The sequence below is a fragment of the Gymnoscopelus microlampas genome, assembly GCF_963454915.1.
Source record: "Gymnoscopelus microlampas genome assembly, chromosome: 7".
Taxonomy (NCBI): domain Eukaryota; kingdom Metazoa; phylum Chordata; class Actinopteri; order Myctophiformes; family Myctophidae; genus Gymnoscopelus; species Gymnoscopelus microlampas.
The window spans coordinates 39,012,315-39,036,283 of NC_139944.1; the positions used below are offsets into that span (position 1 = coordinate 39,012,315).

Below are 23,969 nucleotides of genomic sequence, written 5' to 3' on the forward strand. Positions count from 1 at the left end.
GCATAAATTAGGCTTTACTGTTCTTGCTTTTATCAGAGAGCATAGTGGAGAGAAACAAAGGAAAGATATATGAGCTGGATTCAAGCCCATGTTGTGTCAACTACGACCACATTCATGTGCTACACATACCAACTGGCTCAACCAGTGGGATGCTCCAGCAGATACAGAGGACTTCAACTTAAAACAATTCACATAGCGTTGCTGTCGGGCAGAAACCTTGTATCTTCATATTTCGACACATAAATGTATGCCCTACTTTGTCATACAAGTGTCACAAAAAAGTAGCGAAAATAGCCGGTCTACAACAAGCTCACGAGACGTGTCGTGAGGTTCTTTTTCCCATTTCCTGAAATGTTGCAGTTTTGATTCACATACAAGGTTTCCACCAAACAGCAACAATAGATTAAAAATTAGAGGGGTGGGGCGAGATGGTAGAATATCAGAAAATCCCAATGCCCTTAGTTTGATGGAGAACTACGTTGCATGTCTACTGCCCTCGGGTTCCTCTCTCTACTCTATTCTATATCTAAATAATAATAAATAAAAAAACATGAAAAGGGGTATTTCAACATGTATATACTGTAGTAAACGGTACTTTATCCGATTCATGTACTTGAATGATATCAATGACGCTTAAACAGATGCTGTTTTGCTTTGCTTTGCTTTATTCAGTAACACCAATATGGTTAACTGTACAGCTATTTTCAGTTTCCAGTTTGAATAACTTGATACATATAGGCCAACACACCACATTGACTGTCGTGTTGTCAAAATATATTGCCCTTGTATTCACACCATACCAAATATATTGCAAAATAAGATACCTTTTCATAGACATAGGTCTATATCTTTCATTTTTTTGAACCGTAAACATTACAGTTTAAAATTATTTATATGGCACATATTCAGTTCTAGTTCATAGTTTAAAATGCTAGCACTTTTTGGTTCACTTGTCAGTGTAGCATCTACATTGAAAATACAAAGTACAAACTATCATACGGTCCTCTTAAAAATCACCTCTGTCCAAAAGTGCATTTTAACATTCTGTATGTAACATCACTATTCATGTTTGCGGTGTTTTGTTGCATTTAATACTGTCAGTGACATTAGGCAGCTGCACAGCAGGTACATCTACAGCTCTCCATTGTTCTCCTTCACACACGTATTGTTCAAGTTATTGGTAAAACATTCATGTGATATTTGAACAGTGGTTTATTTACCTACTACGTCAAGTAGTAAAAACCTACCCGAAAAAACAGCCTTTACTTAACATAAAAAAAATGATAATAAAAAAAATCACCAATGCCCCTCAAAGGCAAATTAGATTTTGGATTGTAAAAACACCTTTACAAAAAAATGAAAAAAGACAAAAATGTACTCCTTTCAAGGCACATATTTTCATGCAACATGTAGTTGACAAAAATAAGTTTGCCGAAAACGTTTTCTGTTAGGACCCCCATACACACAAAAAATACAATGCATACAGTTTCCCAACATTGTCATTCATTTACCCACTGTAAATCTGTACATAACGAGGTTATGCACATTGTAAAACAGTAATAAGGCAAACTAAATCTTGATCTCTGGATCCCTGGTTCTGTGTAAAGGGACCTGCACTGGATGCTTGTCCATAGTTAGACATACAATGGACCCTTAGTCAACCTTCTGATTGGTCCCTGACCGACCAACCAGCAGGCTCATTCCGACCCCGGTTCCGCCTCCATCTGGTTGTTTATGCTGACTTGCTGAGTACGCTAAAATCTTGAAAAATATCCAGTTTTTGGGAGAAAATAAACCACATTATGCCCAGTGACTATACTGCACACGAGCTGTTCCTGTTCAATGAGGCCAAGTTTAAAATAAGAAGTGAATACATTAAATATCAATACGAAGCAACTGAAAAACACGTTTCTTCAATGGTAGTGGATGGAGAGAGAGGATTTTTGTCCAAGCAAGTGACAGCAACCAATAGACACGAAGTGGGACGGAACCACGGGCCGGACTTGACAAAGGGTCAATTATCACAGTCGTCATAAAAAGAAGAAGCAAAAAAAAAACTCCAGTCCAAGGAAGTTGAATATCATGTGTTTTGTGTTGAAGACAACTGTAAACACAATCTGATCCTACTGTTCATTTCAGAGCCTTGGCTTCTGGCAGATCCTGACATAACTGGCAGATCCTGACTCATAAACCATAGCAAGATGGTCCCCAGTTATGTCGATTGAACGTTTACCCTGTCCATAATCCAGCCATTGTTCCATCAGCTATTGTTTAGGTTTCGCGTGGCGTACCACTTTCTGCTCATATACCTTTCTCATTGTCTTCTCTATCTGCTTGAGGAAGACCTGTGGGATTCGGCCACACAGCGTGTTGACAGTGTCCAGGAACTTGGTCTGGATGGGGTAAAATAGTGACTGGAACAGGTTTTCCTCAAAAGGGTACTGCAGAACAAAAAAATGGACAAGTGTCAGTTTTTATATTTCTATGTGTGTGTGTGTGTGTGTGTGTGTGTGTGTGTGTGTGTGTGTGTGTGTGTGTGTGTGTGTGTGTGTGTTAGTGTTACAGTAAACCTAGAAAATCAGGATGGCTTATCATCCGTAAATCGACTTAAGTTTATAGATCTCCCAGTAAATGTGGATAGAAACACATCTCCCGGTAACACATCTCTAACCCAGCAGATCTAGATTTACATATGTACAATGGGAAATGTATACAATTAACCATTCCACAGGGAAATGTAGATAAACTGGGAAGTACATACACCCTCATTGGGAAATGTACACACAATCTATAGATTTCCTGCTTTTGTACATTTACTGTGGGGTATACATAGTGTATATACACAATATATGTGGGGGTGTGGTGTTTAAAATAAAAATACATTAGAGGCTCACTCACATCATGTATTGCATCATAGACCGCTTTGAAGGCCGGCTGCTTGTCATCATGATACACTCCACGGTTCCCATGGAGAATGGACACCCCTTCCTCTTCAGCACCTTTGCAGTTGCTCCCATACATACAGTGATCAGGTCTATAGTTCCACTGGCAGGGAAAGGTGAAGAGACACTCTGGAAACAAGAGGCACACACCATTACATGTTTATTACAGATCCTCTCCACGTGCATTTCTAATGCAATGAACATCAGGAGAGGTCCTGCCAGCATATAGTATGGTGAACCTAAATCTACCACGTTTTGTAAGATTTCTGTTTAACTGAAATAGCATACTCAAGCTGCGATGCAAAGTCAGGGTCATTAAGACCCTGACGGAGGCAGCTTGCTGCCAAAACGTTGGCCTAACTATTATATGAAACGGCATTCTTTCTTTTATTTAAATAACCTCAGTACTCAAAATGTTTAGTCTGTTATTAAAAAGATTTTCGTTTAAAACATGTATGGGCACGTCAGTAGCTGACCATGGTTGCAACGTCCCTTGGTTCAATTCTGTCTGTGTTGCATGTACCCCGCCCCATTACTTCTCTCTACTATCCTACCAAATGCTGTATGAATTACCTAAAAATATACGCACAAAAATGAATATGATATAATATATTAAGCAAACTTGGATCATGGTTTGTCATTTGAAAGTGAAATAAATAAATAAATATGAAAAATTAATTATCCAATTGGAAGCTCTGTGTGTGTACCAAAAGGCCTCCATCTGTAAATGGATGACAGACCGCCAAAGCATGAGCTGGTACAATCTATGTACAGACTGCAGGGTCTCTATGGAGAAGGCAGGGAAAGGCACACTACATAGACAAACAAACACAGCAACATGAACACACAGGCGAATCCACGTGGCTGTGTTTTTATGTTTTGTGGCTGCCTCAGTGATCATCTTGTCAGGCAAACAGCGGCGCCAACAACTCTGCCTGTGGCTCTGAGCCCTTTATAAAACACACATCTGGAGACTGCACCTGGTACTCTGGTGTTGCCTACAGCCAGACAATGCTGCGTTTACAGATTGAGATTCATAACGTAGACTTCTGCACCAACTGGTCGACCCATAATGCACATCTGAGAAGAGGTGTATTGTGCTGATAATGCATTAAACGTTGGAATTTACATATTGATATATGAGCCTAAAAGCAAAATTGCACTGCGTGCAGAATATATCAGAGTGCACATTATGGTTTATATTTTGAGTACATTTTCATCCTCAGATTCAAAATATTGTATCTGTGTATCTGAGCATGCTTGACTCCCAAACACGTTGGATAAACATAGTTTTACTGCATTGACCAATGAACCCTTCTGATTAGGAGAATTTTCTATTTAAAATATTTATATTACATTTAAACGTTTTGGCTATCCAGCCTTCGCCTGTGTGTACACACACTGACGAAGGCTGGACAGCTGAACCGTTTGTTCTTTCTTGTAAAGACATGGAGAAATAAAAGAATACTCACTCTTGCCACTGAGTGCCTTCACTCGTTTAAAAGTCATTGTTTTAAGTGGACAGCGCACCAGCGAAGTCAGAGCACGGTGTTAACAGTTTATCTTTTTTTTTATATTATTTATCTTTCAAGATTTAAGCCAATTTTAATATAAGACAGGATAAAAAAAATATTACACTTGGTGCAGCTATGCAATTTGCAGCAGTGACACGAAAGAATGACATGCAGTTAGATCTAGATCATTACTTACCAGTGGTCTGACAAATACAGTGACATGGTGGGCAAGGCAGGGTGGGGTGGTGGTGGGGTGTTACCTGGGTTGTAATGGAAAATAATGTTGAGGAGGTCCTGGTCCCCCCAGGTGATGTGGTTCTTGTACTTCTGGTAAAGAGGGTGTAGAAGGTCCTCCCACGACAGACCACTGGGTATCATGCTGTTCTGAAAAGAAAAGAAGGGACTTTTTTCTTAACAGCTTGAGAAGTGGCCTTTTTCTCTCCACATAATCAAAGCAGGGGGCATTTACATTTGATCTTCAATCTGCAATTTCTTTTGCTCATTGGGTCCTGGAGAGCATCTAAATTGATTTCTGATGGCAGGCGCCCGAAATGTCAGCCTGGCAATTAGCACACTTCAATCACAGCCCACTCAGCACTGAGCCAGTAGAGACAGCGGAACTCTGGCTCAAAGAAAGGAATAAAAAGAGACAACTGTCTCTACTGCAAAGTACAGCATATACATCTGCTTAATAGATGTTTTTTTGTTTTTTGTTTAATGCACAGATATAGAGCAGATACATAAATACACATTCCCCCTCCCCCTCATGGTTCAATTGAGTGTCGCGCTCGGAGAACAAGATGACACCAGGCAGTATCACACTTCAAGTTCTGAAGTTTATTAGACTAGAGAAGATTTACAGTATTGGACACATGACGTGACCAGAAGATAGGAGACAAGGAAAAGAACAGAATGAATATGAATAGAACATGCATCTCGTATCACTGTGCACAGACTTCAGTATCTGATAAAGTTGTTGATGTTCATGGTATCAGTGTGAGAGTGATTCAACACACGCATGTACTGGGTCAAGCAGATAAATTACCCATAATCCCATAATCATAACAAAGGGAGATGACTGTTTTGTTTAGTTTTTTGGAAGGGGGTGGGGGGATTGTCTCTTACTTTGAACATTCTCTTACGGATCCTAGTGAGGTTCATGAGCATGACACCAGAGTTGACCCCAGTGACACCATAGAAGGGGTGGCGAGCAAAACGGCTGTACCAGCCTATCTTGGGTATCTCGTGCTCCGGGGCCATGGCCGCCAGCTGGGTGCTGTTGAAGGCCTTGAGAAAGGCCCACATGTCATCCATGGGACGCAGAAACAGCACATCAGTGTCTACATAAAGCAATGAGTCCACGTCTTTCAGGATGACCTGGTGGCACATTGACAGTTGTTGTAATAATAATAACAATTATGATAAAAGAAACCTTACCTACAAGCAAAGTGTGAATGTTTTTGAAAACATTTATACATTTACATTTATATATGTGTGTATCTATCTATACAACATATACAGCACATTTGCATAAGTTAAAAATATGTATGTAATATGGAAGAAAAATGTGGTGAAGTCTTACGGGGAGAAAGAGCCTCTGAGCAGCACAGGGCTTGAAGAGCTTCTTCCACTCCTCTGTGTTCCCCACTGAGAAGGTGATGGGATAGATTTTATACTGGAACTTGGCTGAGATCGCTTTAGGCCACTCGTTCAGCTAGAAGTGAAACAGCACACAGTTACTCAGAACACATTTCAGTTATTATAGCTGGCCAAGACAGACAGACGGTGTGTATCCACACTGTTGATATCACTCGCGAACATGTCCCTGGTGTGCTTCTGAAAAGGTAGAGAACAAGTAAAGGTGTTAAAGGAGGATCAGCGCCACACTGAGCAGAAACAAGTCATTATTGTTGACAGATGATAGCTTTCTCTTGGAGGTAGCTTACGGGTGTGTTTGTAAAGACGCCCATGTAAACTGATGTCATGCCCTGTGGTGGCGTGTTGTTCCACAACGAACATAATGCTGCCAGCTGTGTCTCTATTTTCGGGCAGTGAAACAACTCAGACAGATGTCTGGAGCAGAGGTACATATACCTTGCAACAGATCCAGGCTTTACCCTCTGAGAGCACATGATTCTCTAGCCTGCTGAATCCTGCTATAATAGTCAGCATTCTTGAATAATTTGGCCCAGAAGTGAGTGGGAGAAGTGAGAGGAATTGGTAGGATTTGTGCTGGCAAGGTGGACAGATAAAATAAACTAGATTGTTGGATAATCTTTTTTTTTTTTTTTTTTTACTCCTGATTTATGTTTCTCTGATCAAATTGTATTCATTGTACAGCAATTTGGTCAACATTTGTTGTGCCTAATAAAAACGGACTTAAGTAAAATGCCTGCATGCATAGGCGGCACTCAACTATCTCCAACCACTGCAACTGCACTGCACTTAGGTTCTTGCTGCACACATGGGCTCCAACAATAACATTCTGACCATGCCAGGTTCCTTTCTACATTATAGGATTTTCCCATGAGCACATGAAAGTAAACATCCAAAATTAGGCATTAAAGCTTCATATCACCATCAAGTGACAGTTTATAGAGAATAGACTGATGGTTAATTGCATCATCACTGGAACTAAGAAGAAAAATCATGACAGGCACCTCTTTAGAGGTGACTTTGAAGTGATGCATGGTAATGGGGTACAGTGGAATGTCTTGATGATATATTATGCCCTAACCTTGAGATAAAAGGCTCAAATGCCCGTGCTATGCGAGAATGAGTCAGAGAGGCAAGGGTTTACAAGAGGCTCTGATCTTGATGTCATCTATTACAGACTCGGGAGGAATGTTTAACAACTCCTACTTTAAAAGCATGAATCCAAGGCTTGCCACGTATCAGAAACGGATAAATACACAGCAGTGTGAACTGAACTACCTCGTGCTGTTTTTCACTAAATTGATTGATTTATTTTCAGTATTATAATATTTGTATTTATTTATTCATAATAATAATAATAATTATTATTACTATTATTACTATTATTATAATAATATTTTGTTTTTTAAATACACCACCGAAATCCTCCATCCCCCTTGGGAAAAAAGCAACCTTCAATAGGTAATAATATCATAACAATGTGAAAAAACACCTGTGTTATAAGCTTAAATGAATAGGAAATCATACTTAATTAATTCAAATCAGTACGAGATAGGTGGATTGAAAAACGACAAACTGTCAATTGATTGCATTTCGCTGTGCAAGAGTAGTTTATTTAATTCAAGTTCATCCATCCATGAGTAACTGTTGCACAAAAGTGCATCATTTTCCTCAAATTATCTCTGAGTGGTGCCATATATTAATAGCAGAAGTAAGTATTTTAAAACAAACAGATAATATATCTGCATTAGAGTATAATAACCAAACTGGAAATGGCTAAATTCTGGTCTGAATTCTGCACTGAAATCTGGTCATCAATACCCATTGAAAGCCAATAGGATAATTATATAATATATAAAGCCTGCAACGATTAATCAATTTAATAACTTAAAATTCATTGCTAAATTTATTGCCAACTCATTTGGTAATCAATAATATTTGGCAACAAACCGCAGGTGTTTTTTTTTACACAACTACGTCTATACTTTATTATATGATGATCAAGGATAATCATTTTTGTTCAAATGACATGAGTTTAAAAGAGTTTTTTTTTTATTCAAATCATGCAGTCAGAAGAAGAGAAAGGGTACCATAGGTGGCTTTTATTTATTTTGATTTGTATTTATGTGTTTTATATGAGTACTAGCCTAATCAGCAGCTGAGCAAAATCTTATACTATATATTTATTGTCTTACTTCTTTATAGATGGCCATGAATCGTGAGCATATTTAATGAGCGCATCTGGATGATTGTGAAGTTGTACTTCAACATTGAACCGTGAATCTTGTGCAATTGAAATGGCAAGAGGAAACATATCTGAACAATTTCCATGTTATATACACAAACATGAAAACTAAAAACCTAATTTAAAAACACTGTACAGTGAGACACAAATTCTGGCCCCAGCCGCTTATTAAGCCCACTTACCCCTTTTTCAAACTGCGAGGCCAAAGGGTCTTCAGCAAAGATGTGAAACTTTATCCTCTTTATGCTGAACAGGAGCGCTGATTTGACCATGGTGAGAGTCTCGTCCAGCCTGTTCCCACAGGCAACCACAGCCAGGTGCATGACCTCTTCAGCGGCACCAACCCGCTTCCACATGCCCCGGCCCACATCACTCCTTTGTCTACAGTAAATAAATACAAATGATACACGCACACAACTAATTACAGACACATGTCAAGCAGAAGCATGCAAGCTCTATTTATCACCTTACAACATGTCACATGCTGCACAACAATACACTTGTTTGATATGCATGGCACAGAGCCCCATATTTATCTTTGGAACGCCAGTCTACGCAGTAAAATTCTTAATTGAGTGTACATAATCTACATAATATGTTACCAAATGGGCCAGTAAGGGTGCAATTCTACACACTCTGAGTTATAGACCAGGACGGGTTCATTTAGTTCCTAACTATTAATCATTTTGCTGGGGACGTCCTGGAGCCCCCTCATGGATGGACCCCTGGAGGTCCCCGGACCCAATGTTGAAAATGACTGCACATGCTGCAGAAACATCCTAGTAAATCACTGTCTCCTTACCAGGTAGCCAGAGCACAGGGCAACATTCTGACCCCTCTGAGTGTTAATTTAACCGGTCCATTTTTACACTTGACCCATTAAAACCGGAAACACATCTGTGTAAACCACTTAAACCATTATTTTATACTTTAGCTATTCGAAAATGTGTGCAAATCTTTGAATATATATATATTTTTAAATCGAACATTTTTTAACTCAAATCTTTACTTCTGCGGGTCCCTGGAACAAAATATTTTGAGATGGGGGTCTGCGGCCAAACACATAATTTTGGGGGTCCTTGACATGAAAACGTTTGAGAACCACTGATAATATAGCAACATACGTGTTTTCAAAAAAGCTGTTAGGATTTAGAAGACATTTGTAGAATAGGCCTCAGGCTTTAATGGGTTAAAAAAACATGCTGGATGTTGCTGTGCAGGGTACGTGCTCAACACTTCCTCAAAGGCGTCGCTGCCTGTCTTGTAATGTTCAATAGTTCCCATCTTCCCCGCCATTATTTCTCCATGTCTGTAGTTCTGTGTTCCCACTGGGCTTTGTTCTTCCACGCTCAAAAAACAAGGAGTGCCTTTATCTGATGTTAAAAAAAGAAAGAAAAAAATGTCTCTCTGCAGAGGTAGAACTGTAGTTGAATTCAAATAGACTCAGACAGCAGCACAGACCAATCCCCACCATAAAAAGGGAAACATGTGGACTGTGTGGAGCCTGAGGCTAAGCCAATATTCAGTGTCTGTCGGACAAATACGATGTGCTGGGGCTGGTTTTAATGACACATGTAAATGTTAGCACAACTGAAGGGAGAGAAGACTGCTAGCCTACAGTCAAAAAAGAAAAAGAAAAAAGAAAAAATACGAACAAAACATCTTTTGTCTGCCTGTTTTCGGGAGGGTGATGGAATGAGTTCTAGTCTGCCAAAAGAGAGGATTTCCTCCTTGAGCCTGAATGAAGCAAATGAGGAAGGGAATGGTGACATTTTACAGGTGTGTTGGAGGATAATCTCCAAGCATAACACCTTGTTTTCTGCATGGCCGAGGGACAATGATTAAGCACAGATTAGGTAATCTGCCTTCAAGGTTGTCATATACATCTTTCCCTTTTCACCTTATGACACCGCCTTTTGTACATCCTATGATGCCATGTGTGTAAGTATGTTGCAAGTTAAAACTGTGAGGTTAAATAAATGATGGACCGTTCTGTATGAAAACTACAGGCCCTATTCCTTTTTGCATGAAGCATGTACAGTCTGTACACATGAGGTAATGTGTTACAGCACAGCATTACTCCACACATCTGGAAAACATTCTGAGAGTTCACAGCCGAGTACAAAGAGACTGGATTCATTACTGGTTAGAGAGTGTGCCTTTAAAAGAGCACTCTGCCTGTAAACATCCCCTTTCAAATCATCAGAGAAGAGTGATGAGAGTGCACCAACAGCACGTCTACCTTTGTCTATGTATTCTAACAAACATTACTTTTTCATTATGGTTGGCAGTACTGGCGGGCATCTAACTCCTCCTTACCCTAACAGCACATCCAATATGCTCTTCCTCCACATTGTAAGAATCAGTCTTGACAAGAACTTCAAGTTCATTGTTATGTCACAAGTAAATACCAGGTATAAAGGAGTGGGTGACAATATGTTGTGCATTTTAAAATATGCAAAGTTAGATTTTTGCCAGATCCGGGGGAGGGCCAATTTGGGTCCATGTTGGCTCCCTATTTCTGAAACACGCATTTGAAATCTTCCCTCCAGGCTATGAGATGTAGTACTGTATATCCTTACTAGTTAACAAGACATTAGCCAATCACAGAGCAATCGTCCTCCCCAGGCTATGGGATCCAAAAAGCTTTGTGAGAACAGTGCTGGCTCATCTGGAAACCATCTCTATTTCACCTACAGTTCAACAAAACTATTAGCCGTACTATTTAAAGGCTTTTTTAATTTTTCCACATGAGTGCCTTGGTCTTGCCATATCCCATTTGTACCAAAGAAAGGATTTTTACTTTACTGCCAAAAAGACGCCGCCGACACTATATGCTGAGGAGGACCTCCTCCTATATAAAAATTGCCTAGAGGGTGGGTGGTTGGACCGACAAATGCTACATCTGGACTTGCAAGATGCACCGTTGCTCCGATCCGCAACAAACTGGGCAGAAAAAGACCGTTCAGGGGTCTGCCACGGGGCCCCTGGGGGCCACTGGTGCACCGTTGCTCCGATTAGCACCAAAACACTGTTCATGGGGTTGGAATGAAAATAGTCACACCATAAAACCTAAATTGCACACATATGGGGGTCCGGCATAGGTCGGCTATTCTCTGTGTGCGACACCGTCACGCGACAAAGTATGAATAAGGCTTCACTTCCCAGCGTCTCCCTTGGGAGACCAGCCTACGCACAGGATGTTGAATGAACCCAAACCAGTGCCCCCTCAAAACAACAGGTTTGGGGATCTGTTGAAATTTGATTAAATGCAACCGGCACCTGCCTGTGCAGTCTCAATGTTTGCAAAAAAGAAAGTATTTAACCCATTAAAACCAGGAAAGCATCTGTGCCTTTTTAGATTTTGCCATTGGCTATTCAAAAATAGCAGATATACAAGCTCACACATCTGCTATTTTTGAAATATGTAAAGTGTGAGAACTACTGATTTAGAAGGCCTTTGTAGAAAGGGCCTTAATTAGTTAAAAAGATCGCTATTTCCTTTTGGCCAATTACGGAGACGTAGACTATCACCATGCACACTAATCGCCATGCCCACAAGCTGCCAGTTTGTCAATGTGGGGACGATGCATCCGAATCTGTCCTGTATTGTGCGGCGTCACCACTGCACACTACATTATAATTTGTGTGGCTTCATTCAAAAGCAGCCAGTAACTTCCTATCAATATATATAGATTGGATGCCGTTACTAGAGAGACTATTATGTGTCGATTTCCAATGACAGCGTTTCTCATTGTGATGTCTTCCTCCCTGCCCTCCATAATAACTAGCTGTCCTCCAGAAGCTGAAAGACAGTTACCCAGGGACAGATAACAGCCACTGAAGAGGCCCACGTGAGCAGACTCCCTCCTCAACCATATCAGGATGCTTGGTTGAGCAGGGAGATTTCAAAGCACAGCTAGTGGAGCGTTCATTCAGTCATGCAAGATGACAGTTTTATAAACAAGGCATAAAGTCTCCAGGTACAGTATGGTCATACCAAGCACTGCCTACTGTAACTGTACTTGGCATGATAGTGTGGGGATTTGTTTACAGAGATGATCAACACTGGTGTAAACATCTGCAAACAGGTGAATATTCAGTCTGAATAAAAGGTGACAGGTTGACAGCTATGGGAGTTATTTCTTAACATAATAAACAAGAGTGAACACTGGAATCCCAGTAAGCAATGCCTGTCACATGTTTTTCACAAATTGTTTTTGGCAATGTCTTCCCCACAGCCTTTAATCTAAAGTTTGTTTGGGACAGAGCTGCTGCTCTTCACTCTATTTTTGGCCGCAGGAAGTAGAGTGATGCGTAATGAGGAAATGAAAGGATTAGGAAAAAGCAGGGATTGTTTGTTCATTAAAGTGTGCAGGGCAGGAAATAAGAAGACTACTCCCTGTTAGGAGATACAGGGTGTAAAATTATTTAGCAACACAAGCACTACTGTCCCAAAACTGTCAATGAAGGTAAAGGTTACCTTCTCCAATTCTGACCTGAGGCCGATTCCACAAAATGCCTTCCAAATCAGTAGTTCTCACACTTTCGAGATTTTTCTAAAAATGTTCAAAAATAGCAGATGTACAAGCTCGCAGCGCGGCAAGGAGTGACGCGCTGTGAGCTTGTATATCAGCTATTTTCGAATAGCCAACGCTCAAATCTAAAAACACAGATGCTTTCCCGGTTTTAAAGGGGTTAAAAGATAAGCATAATTTCGGGACAGAAATAATTTAGGGACCAAATAAATAATGGATTATTTGCTTTGCTTTTGATCCCTTTATAGACCCATGTCCTAGTTACCCAAATGAATGTCATTTTCTGAGCATTACTGATGGCAGTTTTTTTTTAAGCCAGCAGCAGCACCAATGTTTGAGTTACAAAGCTGCAGTAGGGAGATGCAGTGTGCTCTCTCCTAATCACACCCATTCGCTCTTGTGTGTGTGCCAAACCTGTTAGCCGTTTTCCACAGTCACAAGTGACCCTTTCACCCAATATCCCTTATCTGTGCAGAGCACACATGCAAGAGTGAGGCTCCAGGGAGGACAATAAGGTCTTCTCTCTCAACATAACGCCTCTACGGCTTTCATCTTCTGAACAGGATGGGCAACATACAAGCAAAGCTTTGCGGGCGAATATTGGCTTTTCCACAACCACATTTTGGTTATTATGTTATCAAATGGCATTCAACACAGACTGAAAGAGAGGATGTATGGGCTTAAATTAGGAGACATAATAAAATGCCTCCATCCTTGAACAGAAATAGCTAAAGCTAAACTCTTGCCTATTGTCCGCAAGGCCCTGCAATAAGGTGAAGACAAAATGGGATTATCTAGAAGTCTTTTCTTTTTTACCAGCTAGAGCAGTGGTTCTCAACCAGTGGTCCGGGGACCACCAGTGGTCCTTGAGGGGGATCCAGGTGGTCCCCAGCTAAATGATGGAGAGTTGGTAACCAAATGGACTCTTTATTAGATCTTTAACTCTTGAGAGCATAAAATGCCAAACCAAATGGACCATTTGGTTTCATTTTATGCTCTCAAGAGTGAAATTATTGTTAAAACATTACTTAATTTGTCTACACAATTAGAGGATGTAGAAGAATTGTTATTTTGATCAACATTGGCCTGTTATCTGTCCTATGGTACCACATCCATACAGCATGGAATTGTGGACAAAATCTTATCCAATGACAACAAAATATTCTAAGTGTTGGGTTTTAGAGGCTAAATCTTATCAAATGGTGGTCCGTGGCTCAAATTCCGAATAAATAATGGTCCTTCCTTGATATGAAAATGGTCGGATAACACAGAGCTAGAGAATCACAGCTGACAAGCTTGTCATACCACCACCATGAATCCTCCCAGACTTTGCCAACTGTCAACGGTCAACAATGAGTTGTCTCTACAATACACATATTGCATCAGTATTGCAGCATCCTGTCCGCGAAGATGTTACCAAATCTATTCCGTTTTCATATTTTATTATTGTATATAAATGCACATCTTTCAAGGTGACCTTTACCCTTTTTAACCTAATTTCCTTTTTTTTTTTTTATTTGTTCATGAGCATTCATAAACCCACTGTGGGTGATATCAATTCCATCTAGAGGTCACTTATAATAAATTAATGATGCTGTATCATTATTTAATAACATCGTAGTAAGAAAGAACAGGAAAGAAAATCTAGCTAATGACAAGTCAATCAGTTCAGTTTGAAACTAGATAGAGGATGTGATTCAACGGGCATGCTTTAACACAGACAGATACTCAAATATAGACAATATCATGAAAGTCAAAATGATGCATTGACAGATCAAGCTATTGTGATACCATTCAGTGTGAGTGTCCTTGGGCACAGAAGGGTGTTAGATTTGAGAGAATCGGCCTACTTGTCAAATGGGGGGCAAAAAGAAAATCGTTTGCAGTGTTGATCCTTGCAGTGTTGATTGCTTTTCTCTCCACGCCTGGCAGACAGTGTTTCCATTTTGAACACTAAAGTATATTATGTACTATTTTATTTTTAAGCAGCAGCTGTGCCTTCTGGGCACCTTTCGTCTCGTTTGGAAGTTGTGGAACGAGTCTCTTTTTTTATTGTTATTTTTTGTCATTTGACAAGTAGGCTACTGATTGAGAATTACCCAAGAATTACCCTAGAAAAAAAGATAGACTCGTTCCACAACTTCCAAACGATATGAAAGGTGCCCATGAGGCACAGCTGCTGCTTGAAAATAAAACAGTACATCATATACTTTAGTGTTCAAAATGGAAACACAGGCGTGCAGAGAAAAGCAATCACACATCATCACCAACCCTGCAAACGATGGGGGAAAAGAAACGCTCTCACCTCTTTGCGTTCACATGGTCCCTTCTGTTGAGAAATGTCGCTTCTTTTCGCTCCTTATTGCGTGGCTCCGCTCCCATGCGAATAACGCGAGCTTCGTCGTGAGGTTTTGTAAACTTGAATGCAACAACCTTGTGTCCTTCTCCTCCTTCTTGCTCAGGTCGTGGAGAATAGTTATAATCCACATCAACAACTTCTTTCAAGAGAGGATCGTCTGCAGCGGCGTTCCCCCCGAAAAAGTACAAAAGTAGAAAAACTCCGAAACACACGGCGATCACAACTAGTTTGCAGTGAATTCGCATGGTGAGACCGAGTTGTTGTGGTTGTTGTGGCACTTTGAACAACAGGCGAACAAATAAGATCCTCTCATGTTGTCTGCGAGTGGAGAAGAATAACACCTAGAGTTGACATTTTGTTAGCGCTCCTCGGGTTGCAGAGCAGCAGATGATAGAGAGAACAGCTCCACGATCACATCCATGAAACATTACTCACTGGAGGAGTGGCTTATTGGTGGCTTTACCGTAACTATAGCAGTATAACCTATCCTCCGCTGTATAGCTCCGAGATGAGGTCTCGCTACTTAGGGTGTCGGCATAGTGGGACACCGGCGAACGGTGGCAAATATGGTTGATTCTTACCATTTTACCCACATCGTATCCAAAAAGTAAAGGTATTCCCCCCTGCGCTCAGATGTTTCACATTTTAGCGGTCAAGAAAATGTAACCGACGGGTTGAAACAAGCGTTTAAATTGCTTTTTTTAGTCAGCCTGTGGCCAGTCAACCCCCGTCCGCATGCGCAGTCCTGCTCCCGTTAAGGTTTCATTGGGAAAACATGGCACAGACTGACTAAAAAAGCGATTTAAAAGCTTGTTTCAAGCCGTCGCTTACATTTTCTTGACCGCTAAAATGTATAACATCTGAGAGCAGGAGAGGCGACCTTTACTTTTTGGATACGATGTGCGGAAAGGGGTAAGAATCAACTATATTGGCCGCCGTTCGCCGGTCTCGTCATCTGCTGGCATCCGACGCAGTGGGACCTCATCTCGGAGCTATACAGCGGAGGAAGAGGTTCCAAATGGGGCTAAAGTCATGTATTCTTTCTTGGGGTCTTACTGTCTATCATAAATAAATAAATGATTATGCCGTTCATGTTTTTGGATATTAAATTATATTAATTATCCATATTGGGAGTGTTACTATTACTTTAAAATAATGGTTTTCTATTTCACAATCCCATTCCATATACACGCTATACTACGGTTAAACATGGATGCTGCTGAACCTCAATGCTGCCAGTGAAGCTTGAAGCCTGTTCATCAGACACTCAGAACTCATCCACAGACTCCTTATGAGACGTACGTACATTATATTATATCTAAAGAGGCTTTGGGTGGTATATAGATAGTGTTTTTCATTAGCATCTGTTATTACGACGTGTACGTTGTTGATGCGAAACTTAACGGGTAACGGCTAGCGATGCATGATGCGATATGTTTACACAACGCTGTACGATGTTCCCCAGTTGTTTTCTTAATTTGTTTGGTGTTTTTGACACTTGCTTTGACAACGTAAACGTATGTTTTCTCATGCCAATAAAGCCAATAATGATGCGTTAGCATTAGCCACCACATACATCACTTTCACTGTGTTTGTGTTAGTGTTAGCTTAGCTCGCGTTATTAAAGCCCAAAGTTAGACTTTAATACACTAAAGTTTAGGCGTCTTTACACCAACTTCATGTTTGTATTGTGTGGGCCGCTGTACGTAACACAACAGCCTGGCCTGTAGCGTATTATATGATGTTACTGAAGACAAACAGCACATGTAAACATTAAGCACTTCTCAGTCCATGTGGCACATGTGGTGGTCAGTGTTGCCAGGTTTTGCGTGAGAAATAAGCAACTGCGTCTATGAAAACAAGCCCAAATGAGCACTTTATCGGCTATTTGAAAATAGCAGATTTTTTCTGCTATTTTCCAAAACTCTTGTAATAAAATGTGGAATTTTGAAATATTCTAACAAGTACATAGAATATACCCATACAGGGCTCCCTGATACAGCATTTTTGTCTGTCATTAAATGTTTCGATGAGTACAAAGGACCCCAATGGAAACAAGCCATAGTGCTTTCTTGGGTTTAAAATCCTCTTAACAGACCTTGTATTGATCTGTACTTCCCTGTGCTAGTGTTTGCAAACTGTTAATACAGTATTCAATCAATCAATCAATCAAAACATGAAAATATTTATGAAGCAAGCGTAAATAAGCAAGTACCCTTTAGAAACAAGCTAAAAAAAAAACAACCCGCAACTACCATTTATTTTTTACAAGTAACTTTACAGAAAATGTATAATGTATAATAAGCAGACATGGCAACACTGGTTAGGACCGTTTCACGCATCACGGTCACTTAACATCGTTCAAGACTATAGTCAACCACTAGATGGCGTCGTTTAATTGCCTGCTCTTATTGAGCAGGTACCCAAGGTCTGTTGGAGGTTGGAGGAATAGTCTGAGGCATGTCCTGCATAGCTGATTGGTTTTGATCAGTGATGGAAGAAATACTCACATGTTTTACTCAAGTAAAAGTATCAATACTACAATGTAGATATAGTCTGTTACAAGTAGAAGTCCTGTATTCAGAATGTACTTGAGTAAAATTGAAAAATTAATAAATATTGAATTATAAAAAAAGATGTACTTGAGTAAAAGTACAAAAGTATTGGTATCAAAATGTACTTAAAGTAACAAAAGCAGAAAGTATTCATTATGCACATTGTCCAGTTTCACAAGTTTTCAAATGTATAAAAATCTTTGAAAATAGCAGATTTACAAGCTCACAATGCGTCGCATGCGTCGCATTGCTTGTAGATCTGCTATTTTCAAATAGCCAAAGTTTAAATAGGCTGAAGTGGTTAATGTTAGCCTGGAAACCAGACCAATCTGCCATTGCAAAAAAAAGAATTGCCCTCGGCAGATTTGATCTGGCACCGCTCAGTTGTGATTGGATTTCACTCCATCCGAAGTAGTGGGGGACCAATCAGGGCCCAGTATGCAAATGTGGGACGGGTTTATCACCAGAGGCATTTTTTTAATCCGCCCCTTGGAAATGCAGGTTTCCACACAGAGATCCCAGACTAATATCTACGCAGTGATATTAGTCTGGCCATGCCAAGCTAGGTTAATGTATGTTTTATAATAATAATACAAATCTACAAAGACAAAGAAACTAGTAACTAAAGTTTTCAAATAATTATAGTGGAGTAAAAGTGCAATATTTGTCTATGAGATGTAGTGGAGTAAAAATTGGAAATACTCCAGTAAAGTAAAAGTACAGCAAAATTGTGGTACTCAGCCATTGGTAGAAGACATCAGCATGGGTACGCTCAGCAGTTTATTTTCAAGGAATAACTGATTCATCAAAGTAGTATGGTATTTGTCATAGCTAGCACCTTGTTAGGTGTGTGTCCTCTCTGAAGGTAGAAGGTAGAGTGTGAGTTGGGCGTTGCAACTCATATAAAGGCCTATAACTTCCAAACAGACTCATGGGTGAAGGACCAATCAATTGAAGTTTTCTTTCTATATTAAAATTGGCTTAAGGGAGGGGAGGACGGACCTCTGAAGTCACACTCAAGTCAACATAACTCAGCCATAACCATATAAGGAGTTCCCAATGCAGCTACAAAAGGGGGCATGCCCATATATGGGCATATATGGGGAAAATAAGTATTGAACGCGTCAGCTTTTTTCTCAGTACATATATTTCCAAAGAGGAAATTCATAGGATATTTCTACCAGACATTAACTCAAGTAATCCACACATGAAAAGAAATCACAACATACAAGTCTATAAATAATAATTATGTGTAATTAAGTGCCATAACCCCGGAAAAAAAGTATTGAACACGCTAACTGAAATTAATTTAATACTTAGTGGAGAAGCCTTTGTTTGTAATGACAGCTTCAAGACTCCTTTGCTGTGTGCTTTGGATCGTTGTCCTGCTTGAAGGTCCAGCCACGTCTCATCCTTATCATTTCTGGAACCCTTTCCGAGTGGTCCTTGGCTCTTTGAGCACACTTCTGACCATCCCTCTGACTCCCTGGTCAGAAATCTTGCCAGGAGCTCCTGTGCGGGGCGGGGCATCCTGTTGATGGTGAAGCGATGCTTCTTCCAATGGTCCCAACGGTGCCATTGGTCCCAACGGTGTTTACTGGAATATTCAGATGCTTTGAAATACGTCTGTACCCAGCTTCTGATGCTGAGCAACAATCCGGTTGCGAATGTCTTGCGAGACCTCTTTGCTTTTATCCATCATGAAATGTTTCTCGTGTGACTGCTTGGTAACAAAACAACCTTTTTATAGACCATCAATTTGCAGTAACCCAGCTAATGTTTTTTTTTTGCACAGATAGGAGGTAGAAATACTAATTACTTATGGAAATTAGATGGTGCATTGCCCTTCCTTGCCTAAGTATACTGCTTTTTCGTGGTGTGTTCAATACTTTTTTCCTGTGCTATTCCACTTTATACCACATACAATTATTTGTAATGTTTTTACATGTGTGGATTTCTTGAGTTAATACCAATGCCTGGTAAAAACAAAATCATGTGAATAGCGTCATTGGAAATATATTTACTGGGAAAAAATTTGATGCGTTCAATTCAATTTACCCATTGTAAGTACAGTACTTGAGTACATGTACTTACTTACTTACTTTCCACCACTGGTTTTGATAGAGTAGCACTACTAGACAGACAGACAGCATTACTTACAGTAGGTTTAAGCATAATGCATCTGCTCATCATTGATGTTACAGGTCATTGCTAAGCTGGTGGTCATCATGATTACGCCTGCCTTTGAGCTGAGTCAGGATGGCCAGTACCTGATCCTCAGCATCCGCGTGCCCTATACCAGAACATCAGATTTTGACCTCTACATCGACGGGACTGATTTCAAGTTCTATGCTAAACCTTACTTCCTGCGGTGAGTTATACTAACTGATCATGAAGACAGTAGGTATGGGGTTTTGTTGGAACCAGCTATCCAACAAAACGGCTTCAGGTCTTAATGGGTTAATTAATATTATTTTTAAATTGAATAGGGTTCAAGTGGTTAATAGTTTTTGGTGTTTTATAGATCTGTTAAAATAAACATGTAAATCATAATCATAATTATTGTTACTTGTTTATTACTACAGATTATGCCTTCCAGGAAGAATAGTGGAGGATGGACGGGAAAAGGCCACATTTGACATTGATAAAGGTAGGTTATATATATGTTGTGTTTGATACTACAGTAGTTACGTTGTAGTTGTTTGTATTTATACGTTTGTTTTTGTTTTCTTAGTACCATTAATGACTTGACCAATTACATCGTTGTTTGATCAGGATTTACAGCTCTACCTCCGTCCGTGTACTGTTTACAGGGTCCCCACGGTCATGAAATTCCTGGAAATATTTTGAAATTCAAAAAAAAAAAATCCAGTACTGGAAAAGGTTTGGAATTGATCAAAGGTCCTGGAATTTATCAAGGGTCCTGGAAAAATATTTGGCAATGCATTGTTTTTGGCTATTGATTTTTTTTAATACAAAACATTTTCATAAACATGTATAACACTACATGAAATATGTAACATAAGTCGTTTTTCGCCGAACGGGCTGTGTACACCCCATCTGCACTGCCAGCGATGCAACGTGACGCGACGCGAGCGGGCGATGAAATCTCATTAAAATACATGTTTTTGAATGAGACCGTCCTGACCTACCGCGAGTGACAACGAACCGTGCAGCGACGTCGTCCACCCCTCCTATTTTCGCTCGGAGGGTCTCTATTTGAGCGAGGTTTTGCGGCTGTGCCCCGCCCCCAAACACTTTTTATTGTTTTTTATTTATTGATTAAATATTTTATTAACAGATTTGTAAACGGTACAGAGGTAGGATTTTACAATGGTTGTTAAAAGGATAACACAAAAAACCCTAAAGGAACGTGTTTCCATTGTGGACCTGGTTGAGATCTGCACACTGCTTTGTCATAGAGTGAAAAAGAAATAGTGCACGAAATGTTGAATGAAATTGTACTATTCTATATTCTATGCTTTATTTTTGCTACACTGCCTATCTTTGGGCATTGTACATAGGAGTAAGAGACACATTGTTGCACTGAATGATTGTTGTATAGGCCTGGAAATTGGGCTAAATATTCTGGAAAAGTTTTGGAAAAGTTTTGGAAATTCATTGCTAAAAATGTGTGGGAACCCTGTGTTTAAGACTTAAGTCACTTTGGATAAGGGTGCCTGCTAAATGCCTAAATTGTAAATATTAATTTCTATATTGGTTTTATGACAACACATACTACAGGGTTGTTACACCTTTAAGTGTATATTAAAATCTAGCTGGTCAAATGGATAGCAGTAAGATCAAGATCAGATTAGATACAGCAACATATCACACAAAGGAAACGCCATCAGTAATGAATAATAGTATACAAACTGTATACACCCTCAACAAAGTTTGCATTATGCAGGACAAAATAAGTAATAATAATGTACGCAGTAACCATGTCAGCTAGAGTCCTTCCTTACAGTAATGAACTGTTGTTAATTTGATTTGATTTTGGTAAAAGAAATACAAGTTACAACACAATATAACTTCAACCCAGGATGTACACAAGTGTAATAAAACACTTATTTCCAATGTGGTCCTGAAATTAGTCTAAAAGCATTGTGTGGTCATATCATAAGCCACTGTGCTATGCTCTCACTGCATGGTTCTGCTGGTCAGCCATGTGTTATCAAGATCCTATGGCATGGGTTAAGTAGCACAGTTATCTGATTGATCCATGGAGAGTGTCTTTACTTTGTACTCTAGTCAATCAGATAAGCAGGGTAAATGAGCCTACTTATGACATTTCATTTCATTTAAATGTCATTATGAATACCGCCTGCAGCCCTGCTGTCTCATTCTGAGTGACATATGACCTTTTGCTAATGTTTGTTAACCTCCAGACTTGGAGGTTAATAACCTCCATGTCCATGTCCGCATCGCGATGCGGACATGGACATTTATGGACAAATGTTTTTGACATTCACAAATGTCAAAAAAAATAATATGATTATTTATTTTTATATATTTTTTTAACATATTGCTAATTGCACAGAGCAGCAGCCAGATCTATATGTTGTTCAATATATCTGACTGCTTGTATTGACTGATGAAAACGTCGCCATGTTGTGCAGTAATATAGAAAAGTGTGATGCATCGCGATGCTTCGTCGAATCGAATTATTACAAGGTTAATCGTAATCGAATTGAATCGTGAGGGCAGTGCCAATGCACGCCTCTAGTATATATGGTATGTTCGACACTAATGCCCACCAGCCAACAACGCACTTCCCTCACACCTCGCATGCATTCCAAGTTTCCCATAAAACCAAATGGCTGTAAGGTTTTTTAATATAGCCTGTGTAGCATGCTCTCTTAAATGTGCCACTGCACATGAGTTGTGATGATGGCCGTCAGCTTGATGTTCCAAACGCTCCGTGAGCTTCTGGCTATCGGCCCTGATCTGTCTCTAAGTTTCCATTTGAAATGATCTGTCCTAATGAAATGGGCTTTATGGAGACATCAGCCTTATGGACTCTGACACCTCGTTGCCCCTCTGCCAGTTCAGCCCTGCTTAACACGCTGTGTCTAAATATGCCTCTAACATCTGCTAATAAACCGCTACCAATGGGTGTCCTTGTTTAGACTTATAATTAGCAGTCATTATGATGTGTCTTTTGAGCTCTCCAGCCTCATTAGGGGCCCACAAGCCAAGGCAATTAGCCCTGTTTGCATCGTAAAGCATTTTAAAGTTTAAACGCTGGGGTTTGAAAGTTTTATCAGGTCTCTTAGAATTAGTCTATGAAATTGTCTTTGATGTGAATGAATTACATGGATTCGATATTATTGCACCTCATCTGTTTTAATGCCTATTAGAAAGCCACTAAATGATTTAGACAGTGTCATTTACAGAGTTGTCAGACTTCTGAAATTATTATCGGTGTGCTGCTATAAATAGTCTTCTCTCACTCACCAGTACTGTCACTGTGAATAATATTTTCTTAATCACGTTCAGGTGAACTTCACCGGTATTAAACATGAATTGAACCTATTGTTCTTCTGTGAGGTGGTCGGCGCCGGCGGACATGTGAAAATCTTACATAACACTTCCCACTGCATTCTGTGTCGACCACTTGAACCACTTATCACACCATTTTCAAAAATGGTGTGCTTGTTTCTGACAGCCCTACATTCTAGGAAAATACATTATTATGGTGAACAGACTTCTATGTCTGTGAAATTTAGAAAAAAGAATCAAGTTGTAGTACGTTGGATTTGTGCTGTCTGATTTAGTTTTACAAGAAAATATGTGAGCTGTATTTCCAAATGGACTCCTGGTTTAAGCATCCCTTATAGCGCTGTCCTGTCTTGGTTTTAGGTCTTTTCACTCTTCAGGTCCCTAAGGAGACCGCTGGAGAACACTTTGAAGGCCTCCAAATGCTGACCAGTCTCCTTGCTCCGAAAGGTTCCCGGTCAGCTCAGCCATTGGTAGAAGACATCAGCATGGGTAGGCTCAGCTGTTTATTATTATTTTCAAGGAATAACTGATTAATCAAAGTAGTATGGTATTTTCATAGCTAGCACCTTGTTAGGTGTGTGTCCTCTCTGAAGGTAGAAGGTAGAGTGTGGAGGTGGGCTTTGCAACTCATATAAAGACCTATAACTTCCAAACA

The 23,969-nt window shown here is 39.9% G+C and overlaps 2 protein-coding genes across 2 annotated transcripts in view; one reads left to right on the forward strand and one right to left on the reverse strand.

Moving 5' to 3' along the window:
- Positions 1–659: 659 nt before the first annotated feature.
- gxylt2 (glucoside xylosyltransferase 2) lies at positions 660–15,661 on the reverse strand. The gene is made up of 7 exons (XM_084062877.1): positions 15,201–15,661; positions 8,540–8,738; positions 6,039–6,170; positions 5,582–5,833; positions 4,717–4,840; positions 2,899–3,071; positions 660–2,441 (listed from the first exon to the last, which is right to left on the reverse strand). The coding sequence occupies exons 1-7, from the start codon at positions 15,497–15,499 to the stop codon at positions 2,265–2,267; spliced, it is 1,356 nt and encodes a 451-aa protein (XP_083919003.1). The 5' UTR covers positions 15,500–15,661; the 3' UTR covers positions 660–2,264.
- Positions 15,662–16,462: 801 nt separating this feature from the next.
- Positions 16,463–23,969, forward strand: part of shq1 (SHQ1, H/ACA ribonucleoprotein assembly factor) — a 35,954-nt gene continuing 28,447 nt past the window's right edge. The window contains exons 1-4 of the mRNA XM_084062562.1: positions 16,463–16,552; positions 20,014–20,180; positions 20,395–20,459; positions 23,675–23,803. Of these exons, the coding sequence (XP_083918688.1) occupies positions 20,038–20,180; positions 20,395–20,459; positions 23,675–23,803 (337 nt within the window). The 5' untranslated portion in view covers positions 16,463–16,552; positions 20,014–20,037. The remainder of the gene's footprint in view (positions 16,553–20,013; positions 20,181–20,394; positions 20,460–23,674; positions 23,804–23,969) is intronic.